This window comes from Lepidothrix coronata, unplaced genomic scaffold, assembly GCF_001604755.1.
Source record: "Lepidothrix coronata isolate B3197 unplaced genomic scaffold, Lepidothrix_coronata-1.0 Scaffold121, whole genome shotgun sequence".
Lineage (NCBI taxonomy): Eukaryota > Metazoa > Chordata > Aves > Passeriformes > Pipridae > Lepidothrix > Lepidothrix coronata.
In genome coordinates, this window is record NW_016690301.1 from 2,505,288 (window position 1) to 2,515,447 (window position 10,160).

Genomic DNA, 10,160 nt, shown 5'->3' on the forward strand with positions numbered 1-10,160 from the left:
AAACCTATTTTTTTATGCAAATGTTGAAATTTACCTTTGTTTATTGTTGCTGTGACACAAATAGCATAAAACAACTGATTGTTCTACTTAAAGGAAAACCTCAGGTAAGCTGACATTAGATGATGTGCTTTAAATGGGAGTACTGAGCTGTAGATTGTCTAGTAAGACAGTTAATTATATGTTAAGTTATGTTAATTGTATGTTGAGTTCTAGTTAATTATATTTTGAGCATATGGCATTACTAATTTTTTTTTTCTAAATGGAAATACCTTGTTAATTAATGCTACAAACAAAATCCCAATCAGTGACATCCCAGTTCTCTCTTACCCTCAGGAACTGCTTCACCTCCACTGCTGGAGTTTCCTTGGAGTGTGTAAGTTTTTCATCTTATGCAATATTTGTGTGCATCTCTTGCACAACTACAGCAGGTGGGGGAACGTGTCTGGCATTCAGGCTTTGGTTTGGCCATGATATACTTTAGGTATTGTGCCTGAGAGTCCTTTGTGCATTGTCTTTTTTGGTTCTGTTGTGTCACAGCAGTTGCTTTTTTTGCAGCTGCTCACAGATCTTGGCTTGGAGTAGAATTCAGAGGCAGTTAAATGCAACTTCTGTGTTTTGCTCAAGTTCTCCTGTATGATGGAAATTAGCACAGCTAAAATTGGCTAATTATAAAGTCAGCATCTTAAAAGATCTTGTTTTCTGGAACCAAGAGCAATGTTAAAGGAAGCAAGAATTGTGTCCCTTCCTCTGCCTGCCCCCCAGCTCCCAAAAGGGAAGTTCTACCTGTGAACTCCCTGGACAGAGAGTTTCATCTTTTGGGGAAGCCAGGAATTTTCTGCTTTCCTTAAAAGACTTCCTGTCTGAAAAAAAAAGACTTAAGGAAAAAATGATGAGGTATGTGAAGGTGATGAATCTGTCCACTGTTTTCTGTGGAATATTAATGTGGAATGGTAACTACATAAATAAACCAACTTGGAACAAAAGCCCCCACTGACAGAGGCTGTAACAATTATCCACCTTAATTCTCTAGAGCAATGTTGGGATTTGTCCTCTGATGTAAGAACAGGATTTTAGGGTTACTGTGCATGCTTTGCTCTGGCTGCACTTTCCTCTTGCAGCTAGAAAAGGATTTTGTTCCTCCATCCGTTTCTCAGGAGCTACAGCTCGGATTTTTCCGACACACTCAGACGGGGTTGTCTGAGCCGGTGGAGATGAAGCAGCAGCAGGTTCTGGTCGAGGAGTTGCAAAAGCATCATGGTGAAAGTTTCAGGGGAGGAAGTCAGAGCAGATGTGTGCAATGCTGAGCTGGGCGTGGGGAAGGGATGGCACGTGGGAAGCAGCGATGCCTGAGGGGAGTTTGGGTCCTCAAACTGGCGTTTGTGGGGAGCTGGGATGGTGTGAGGGGGGACGTGAGCTCTGCACAGAGCCCAGTCCCTGGGCGTGTGCTGAGCTCTGCACAGTCACAGCCAGGCAGCAGCTGAGTGTTACCAACTGGATCCCAGCTTGAAGGTGAAATTCCTGTGTTTTAGATAATTTATTTTCATAAGATACTGGTATCGACTAGGTTTGGTAGACCTACATGAGGAAGCATGTTTGCAAATAAGTGCTAGAAAGGATTTCCTCAGCACTGTTGTGTTACAGGTAAACACCATAAGGAAGAGAGATGTAGAACAAGAAAATAATAACACATCATCCTTTAGGCCAAATAGGAAATGGCAAGAGGGGATTTGCTGCAGCAGGGATTGGGAGGAGTAAGGAAGGTAGTTCTCACTGGTTAGGAAGCTATTATTCAAACCCCATAATGTAAACTAAAAGATGAAATGGTTCAGCCTCAACATATTTTTTTTAACAGAAGAACAATATAAAATGGATGTTCCACGGATGGGAAAGATTTAGAACCCACAGATGGAGCTTGTTGTGTATAAATGGAGATAATTGGTGTTGCTCAGAATTTAACCCACTTTAGTTAATGTAACATGAATTTCAGTGTTATTTTAGGGGAGAGGAACAAGCTAAACCCTTTTGCTAAGCTAGTATGTAGACATGGTGAAGATTAGGGCAATTCAAGCAAATCTGGTGAAGTTTAAAGTGATTTTCCTCCAGAAATATGTATCAGGATTCCATGTGCAATGAGATAGACTGGCAGTCTGTGCTCCACATGGTTGCTAGTTAAAACCAAGAAATAGAATGTCATGTGTTATCCAAAATATCCTGAGGAATGTAGCGTGGCAGTGTTAAACAGTTTGGATAAACAGTGATTGCTAAGTTGCAATGTAATATCCAGAGGACAGGATTGTCACATGAATTTGTTGTACTAAGCAGGAGATCAAACAAACAAACAGTAAATCTTTGCAAGCATTTTATTTGGTGTTTTTTTAAGTCCAAACTGTAAGTAAAGAAGATGAGTGAAGGTGACATACTTGCCTTCAATTAAGTATATTGTCCTTGATCCACATTACAAACAACTTGGATTGTTTGTAATGTCCTTATGCCAGCTAGCTCATGCAGTAGCTGTAAATATACCATAAATTGCTTTTTCCAGTTTTGTCTGGACAATAAGTCTTTAAGAAAGTGCTGCTTTGTTTAGAGACTAAAGAGAAAGTCTTCAACATTTTTTCCTGCAAACATAAAATGACAGAAATAACAAACAGTGGGTGCGGTTTGAAATGCGGCTTTGTCTTCTCGCTGTTTCTCTCAGGAGAGGCAGACTTGCAAAAAAAGACAACTCCTTGTTCCAGGACAGGTTAGAAGAGAGCAGGTTTTAAGATGTTTGACCTGTGAAGTCAAACCTTTGGAGTGTGGTGTTGGGAGCTGAAGGGAGCCGTGGTCAGAGGTGTCACCGCAGCCGGGCTCGCACACGTCCCCAGTTTGGGGCTGGTGCCGCCGAGCACTGCCCTGGGTTTGCTCCTTTGCTGATGTGTTACCACCAGTATCGAGCAACAGTAACACCCAGTTTGGGATTCCCCTCCCCCATGACACGGGGTACGATGTCCTGAGTTGAGAAAAGAGGAAGGAAGCTCAGAACAGCGGCAAATCTCGCAGCTGCCTCCGCCCGCTCCTCGGTGCCGGCGCTGGGGAACACGGCTCCTCCAGGCCTGGGTTGGTCACCCATCCTCAAGGCTGCAGCCCATCAACCTCGGATTCCGTGCTGGTGGGCATCCTTTGGAGCCTCAGGGATTCATGTGTGATGGCAAGATGGCACAAGACGGAGAAGACTGGCGTGGGTACGTAACTGAGCTGCCATTTGGGTCGTGTCTCTCTACCTCCACAGCAGGATGTGGGCAGGTGTTTTCCCTGCTGCCATGAATTAACCCTTTCCACCTCACCTTGGTGGCTTCGTTGAAATGATCCATTTTGTACAAAGCTTTAATCCTTCAACCAGAATGGCAAAAAGTACACCAGTGTCAGCTTTCTCAAGTAATGCAGCTCTTCCCACCTCGGTATTTTAGAAACAGGCTGAGTAAGTCATGTGTTGTTTAATGCCCAGCAGCCAGAAATTATGGAGAACAAATGTAGGGGAAGGGGAATCCTGCAGTTGCTTCTGCAAGATTGTCACTTGTGGTTAGTGTTACAGAAAAAAAAAAATCTGTATTTCAGCTGGTAAGTGGTATTTTTTGGAAGAGAAGTCATGTTCTTAATCTGAAGGATGTTAACTTGTATAAAGGGCCGAATTGCTGTTTAAAAAAAAAGCCTTAAAATTAGAAATCAAAGCTAAAGCACTTGAAAGATGCATACTAGTACTCTGTTATTAACCTTCTAAATTCTTCTAAAAGACAGTTTTTATTTGAAGTAGGCCATGGTGTTTTGTGATGTGCCTTAAAAACAAAAAAATCCACCCAAATGGCTTCACGAAATAAAGTAAATCGTCAAAGCATTAATAAGAGGAAAAGAATGTTTTCTTGTTCAACTTCCATGTGCAGCAGTAGCCGAATTGTGAAATGGAAGCAGCCTCTTGTGGTGGCAGTTTATATTACAAAATAGAGGGTGCGTAAATATTTTCTGTTTCAGTTTTATAAATAGTAGAAAATATTTAATTTTTGCACTTGCAGTAGTCTCTGTGGTATTTGGAAAGTGCAGAAAAGGTCACTGGGAAGAACTGACACTGGATCCTGGTGGTTTTTCTTTTGCCCTGTTCTTGCTCTCCTGCTGCTCTCACCCATGAGCACAGTGATTTTAATGGCAAAGAGAATCTGAAAGCCTCTGTCCTACTGTGTGGTAACAGTGGGAACTTGTTCCTTCTCTGCTCACCCTGAGCAAGTCCATTTCCTGAGTTAACCGAGGTTTTTGTGTAACACTGGATTATAAGACACTTTATACTTGTATGTAAAAAATCCCAGTTGTAGCAGTGCTGTGGTTTAGTCTGTCACAAAGCAGAATGGGCAAAATGGGAACAATAATCAAATGGACATCCCAGCAAAATTAGAACACTAGTTATTAAAGTATTCATACATGTAACTTTCTGGTAGGTTGTCCTCAGTAGGAACATTCTGCCTCTGCTTTTGTACAATTGCTTGAAGTTGAGAGATGAGTACAAATTCAATAATCTGTACCTTATACCCAGGAGTTCCTTTCCTTAGCCAAGCTGTTGGTTTGCAGTTTGTTTTATTTTCCTTTCTCTTGGAAATTAAATGCATTCTTTCATTATATAAGTTGGTGAGAAAAGCGGGAGAATCTTTCACCCAGAATAATTAAAATAACCAACCAAACAAACCCAAACAAGCATCTGCCACCACTGGTTGTTCTGTCCTATATCATAAATCAAGTAAACTTAGGAATTGGCAGAAAAATAGTCTAATTGCTAAACTTTACGAACTTTACTCTGTGAGTTTCATTTGGCTAATGAGGCCTCAAATATGAGGTACTAACAACTATATTCACAAATGAAGAGGTTTTTAAACTTATAGTCTGTTGTAGTCACGTCTCCTGTGTGTCTCAGGAAAATAAGAAATATGGGCAAACAGAGTTAACTGAGTCATAAAGTCTGTGAAAGGTGAAAAGCTTTTGGAATAGTACACACTGGAAGCTTTTTGACCATATAGGGTTATCCTGTCTTAGGTGGTTTTGGAAATCTTGGGTTTTAAGTGTCTGGTTACAATTCTCACGTTGAATTTTGAAGCCCTTTGTTGGAAGTGAGCCCGATGCCCTCAGGTTCTGCTGATGGGCAGAGCTTCAGTCTGAAAGTGTTGGGCCCAATGTGCTTTGGATGAGCAATGTTGTGCTGCAGGTGACATGTGGAAAGCCACACCATCCCCTGGCCATGGCAGAACCCAGCCTGTGTGCCCACTTTTGTGTTTCACTTGATTAATTGGGGTGGTCCAGGTGGCAGATATTAAACTCTGCGCTTGGAAACCACAATCCTGATTTTACACATGAAACTTGTTCTTAGTCTTGAAGCACTCCCAGCTTAAATATGTGCTGTTTCTGTGGACAAGACAAGATGGAATAGTCATGGTAAAAGTGGTTTTGGACGGCAGGTTCCTGATGGAAAGTGTTTGCTCTGTGCTCAGACCTTAAGGGAAGTTACAAACTGGTGAAATATGATGTTAGAATGCTCAATTCAAGTGTCAGATTTACTCCTGTCCTGCTGAAGCTGAAAATGGGTGTCTGTCAGTTTGAAGCCAAAATTGTGGAGGGTAGTGGGTGACTTTTTTGTAAGTGTAGAAAAGCTCATGCTCAGCCTGGGAGTGAAGGGCTGTGGCTGTCTTGTCTAATTTCATTTGCTGAATGCCTCTGAAAATTATTTTACATCTCTAAAATCTAAAGTGATTGAGCTGTAAGGGAGCAGAGCTTTGTTCAGGGCAGGTTGACTCCTCCATGAGATGTAACCCCTGAACCCACCAGGCTGTTCCAGCTGCTTGAGAAACAACAAATAGGTGAAGACAAAGCTGGGAAGGGAATCTTTCTATCCATGATCTTTCATTACAATGAAAAATCACAGTTAAATATCCTGTTCTTCATGAAGACTTTTAAGAAAAATGACAGTGCTACTGTTTTATATGAACAGGTAGAAATTCAGAGACTATATCTTTTTATAACTAGTTAGGCATGTTAGAACTTCCTGGTTCTTATAATCCATGCTGGGTTTATTGTGTTTAAGAAAGAAAATAAGTAGCTCAAGTCAGCTCAAACCTCCATCTGTCCCCAAGGTTGAGCATGTGAGGAAATCTGTGTTCAGTTGTTGTCTGAGATAACAGTTTGTTGCCTGAGAACTGAAGAGTTCCCCTTGGATTTTCAATAAATGAAATCAGCCTCTCGCCCACCCTGAGGTTTGGTACCTGTGAAATATCCATCAGAACTGTGCTCATGTTCACACTTGCTCTGTGAGATCTGAGGGGGGGAATCCTTAATTCAGAGCACTGGAACATAAATTTTATAAATATTTTTCCAGAAGTTAAGAAATCCTGTTGGGACTGCGTGATATTTTCACATAATGTTTGTCAGTGGCCTCGCTGAGTGATTTCACCCTGATTTCATGAGAAAAAAGTGGCAACTGAACATAAAGAACTGATCTTTTATGAATAGTTTACTACTCATATAAGTGGAGCTGTAATATTTAAAAAATAAAACAGAACAGGATTCTTGCTGAGGGTATTAATTAGAAATTGCTTGAATATGCAAAACACTTCATTAGTTATTACATCCAAATCATACCTAATAGTCCTCCTGTTACAGAAAAGTGAAATTAGGGGCTGGCTCAGCAATACTTCAGGAATTTTTTTCAAATTCAGCCTAAGTGGAAGGTAGCCAAGGAAACCAACTGGAAACATGGATTTTTACTAGAAGGTGAGTCTCAAAATGAAACAAGGTAGTGCTTGTATTTCTTATAAAGGACAGAGCAGGGACTGCACATGAAGGCAAAACAGGCAGGAAAGACAGGTAAGATTATTAGGATAACAAATGGTTTCGGTGTTGCATGTCTGTGGGATTTTCCTTGCTTACCCTTCCCATCTTACAGTAGCTTACAGGCTAATCATATAAATAGCCAGAACATGGGGTCTTAAAGCAGGTGAATATTGAAGAAATCTATCTTTTTGAGGGAGAAATTCTGTTACCTGGATCACTGTGATTTTTCTAGAGTGTTTTGTGTGTGAATGTTCCCAAACAAGGTACAAAGGATGATGATTTGTTGTTGTTGTTCTGCTTGTCTTTTTCTAAACTGAGGAGGACAAGAAATTTCAATTACAAAATGTTAACTGTTTTTTGGTGCTTGCTGGATTTATTTTTTTATAAGAACCTTAACAGTGTGACTGTTTTGATTTATTTTGTATCTTGGAACCTTGAGTGAAGTGTTCTTTAGAGATTTTCATTGCTCTGCTCTGGAAAACGTGCCCAGTCCCTGCGTGGTGCAATGGAACAGCTCCACAGCCCCACGGGTATTGAAGAGCATCCACACCTATATATGGGTGGGGGAATGTGTATATCGTATCCAGCAGGTCTGCCTTTAAGAGATAAGCAGGAATTAAATGGAAATAGAAGTTTTCTTCAGCCCTCATCCTCATTTTTGCCCCTGGGATGGACACTGGGAGATGTCTTCGCTCCAGCCCTGGGGGTGAGGGTGATGCACAATCACAGTCACTGTCCTTACAGCAGGTCCTGTTTGGCTGGACAAGAAAGGAATTTTTGGACATTCTGCCATGGATGGGAATTGTTTCCATCTTCCTGAGGTACAATTCTAAGCCCACTTATGCCAGAGCAGGGTTCAGTTTGGAGAGCTGTCCATGTCAGCAACTTGACCTGGTACTTTTGCTCTTCAGCTCCTCTCCTCAGGGAGCTCAAGCCTGGAATCGAAGGGAGTTTTTCACTGTGCTGTTTGTTTGTTTGTTTTCTGTCATGTGTGTGCTATAAAGTTACCACCGAGGTTGTGGTGAGCTCTAAAAAGACAGTTTTTATTTGCTCATTCAGGGGAAATTTACTGTGTTCTCAACGAAGTGTAAAGTCCCTCTTTAGGAGCACAGGAGTTCAGAGCATTCTCTGTGCCTTCCTGGGAGAGTCTGACAGTGTCTGTGTGCAGATTCCCTGCTGATGGGAACACCTTGGCCTGGTGCTGCCTGCTGGGGAGGGCATCTGCCAGCCAAAGCTCCCCCACTAATCTTATTGCCATGACATCAGCTGGTCCTGAGGTCAGTAATCACTGTTGGGATTTGGAATAAATGCTGGGGTCTTTGAACAACCTCCTGTGCCTTGGGGATCCTGACTCACAAGGTATTTATGGTTGGGATAGAGGATGCCAGGGAGGGGAGAGGTAGGAAAGTTCTTCAGACAGATTTTATTTCTACTGCATGGAGAGTTTACTTTTAAAAAGCCAACAGCCTGTGGTGGGTATCCCACCGAAAAGATCTTAATTCCCTACTGGGTTTTCATATTTTTGAGGAGCAAAATGAGTTAAATATGTGTTTGTACACCATGCACACACAACCCTGAGGATCTCCAGGCACAACCTCTCCACAGAGGGTGGAGGAGAGGGAACCCTTCTCATGGCTGGTGAACTCTGAGGGGATACTCCCAAATATAGCAGGGTCCCAGTTTGTAAGGAAAATGACATCACTTACAGCTGACAGAAAACATCACTGGATATAATACTCAAATTCTCATGCACAGTTAATAATCAAAAATTATCTAGTATGATAGCTAAGCTGTAGATAACATGTACAAATGTAGCTGATGGTATTAAGTTGTCTGTTTAGAGCTTTTTGCAATGGTATGTGGAAGCTTATCACAGTTTCTTGTCACAAAATGCCTGGGTAGGTCTATAGCTTAAAACTTTGTAAAGGGATTTGTTAAACTCATCCTGCCAAACAATCCAAGCTCTACAGTAAAATCTCTCTTGTTAAGTTTCCACTTACTCATTTAGAGAAGTCTAAGCTGCTACAGCCACTTCCTTTGTCAGTTTGTTGCTGCGCTTTTCAATATATTCGTGGCTGGTAAATGAAGCTTTTAAGGGAGCAAAACCAAAATGCAACACAAATATATGACTCAGTAATTTGAATCTATGTTTTGAGACAGCTACAGCTGAGTAGAGCAGTGCATATTTTGAAATCTAAAATGTGGGAGTCAGCAGTAACCTTAATTTGCATGAACATTTCAGGCGAAAAGTAAGAGCACCCACGTCCCCCACATCTCCCAAACACCTCGGTGGAAATGTGTCTTTAAATGTCATGGTAGCTTAGCAGGGGTTTGGCCATCTTTCACTTCTTGAAAAGAAACCACTCAGAACGTAACTACACATGTACCATACATACATCTACTATTTAATTTCAATTTTGTGTGCAGTCCTCTGAGCATCACTGAGGGAGTGTCTTCAAGATTCTCTTGAATAAATGGCTGAATCTGGAGAGCGGGGCCTCACTTCAAAGTTATTCTTTATTTTCCCCTCCCCTTGTGTTGAATTGTTCAAGCCCTGCTCTATCCACTGAGGAGGAGGAACAGCTGGGAACGTCTCTTCATGTAAAAAAAAAATAATTAAGAACAAGTAAGTCCAGTAAGCCTCTTACATCTGAGATTCCTTCTAACTTCTGTTCCAGAAATACAGCAAAAATAAAAAAAACAAGGAAACATAATTTATGGAATACATGTGAAGTGATGAGGATGAATCTATTCAGCTCCACACTCCTACCTTAGGCATTTTCCTGAAAGGCAATTTAATTGGAGCCTTTAAACATAATTCGAAGTAAAATGTTTAAATAAAATGTGTCCCCAGTGTACGTTTTGGCCTAGCAGAGATTTAATATCCTGCCTTAGAAGCCTGGATGGGGGGAGAAAAAGGAGTGGGGGAATATACTGAAGGTGGGCTTCGCTTTACAGATGAGTGTTCCCCTGTCCAAAATGCTTCCAGTTTGGATGGACTGGGACACTGGCAGGAGCAGGGCAGAGAGCTCTGCTGACCAACACCTTTCCTGCCCCAAGCAGGTCATGTTCAGTGCCACTGTTCCTGTTCCTACCTGCACAGCTTTGAGTTTCACCTACGTATTTTAATACTTTCCTGGTGTGATTTAACTCCAATAACCACTTCTACTCTCTAATGCTGTTGTTCAAGTCTATAACCAAGCCCATGAAGAAAAAAAATTACAGAGGCACATGGTAACCATAGCAGCCCACATCCTGTAGCCCTAGAACATCAGAACTGGTAAGGAGGCTTATTTTCTTGAATTCTCTCTGAAAGT

General features: G+C 41.5%; 1 protein-coding gene across 1 annotated transcript in view; it reads left to right on the forward strand.

Moving 5' to 3' along the window:
• Window positions 1-20: 20 nt before the first annotated feature.
• The window catches only part of DOCK2 (dedicator of cytokinesis 2), a 169,284-nt gene continuing 159,144 nt past the window's right edge, over window positions 21-10,160 (forward strand). Inside the window, exons 1-2 of the mRNA XM_017825591.1 lie at window positions 21-104; window positions 1,119-1,257. Of these exons, the coding sequence (XP_017681080.1) occupies window positions 21-104; window positions 1,119-1,257 (223 nt within the window). The remainder of the gene's footprint in view (window positions 105-1,118; window positions 1,258-10,160) is intronic.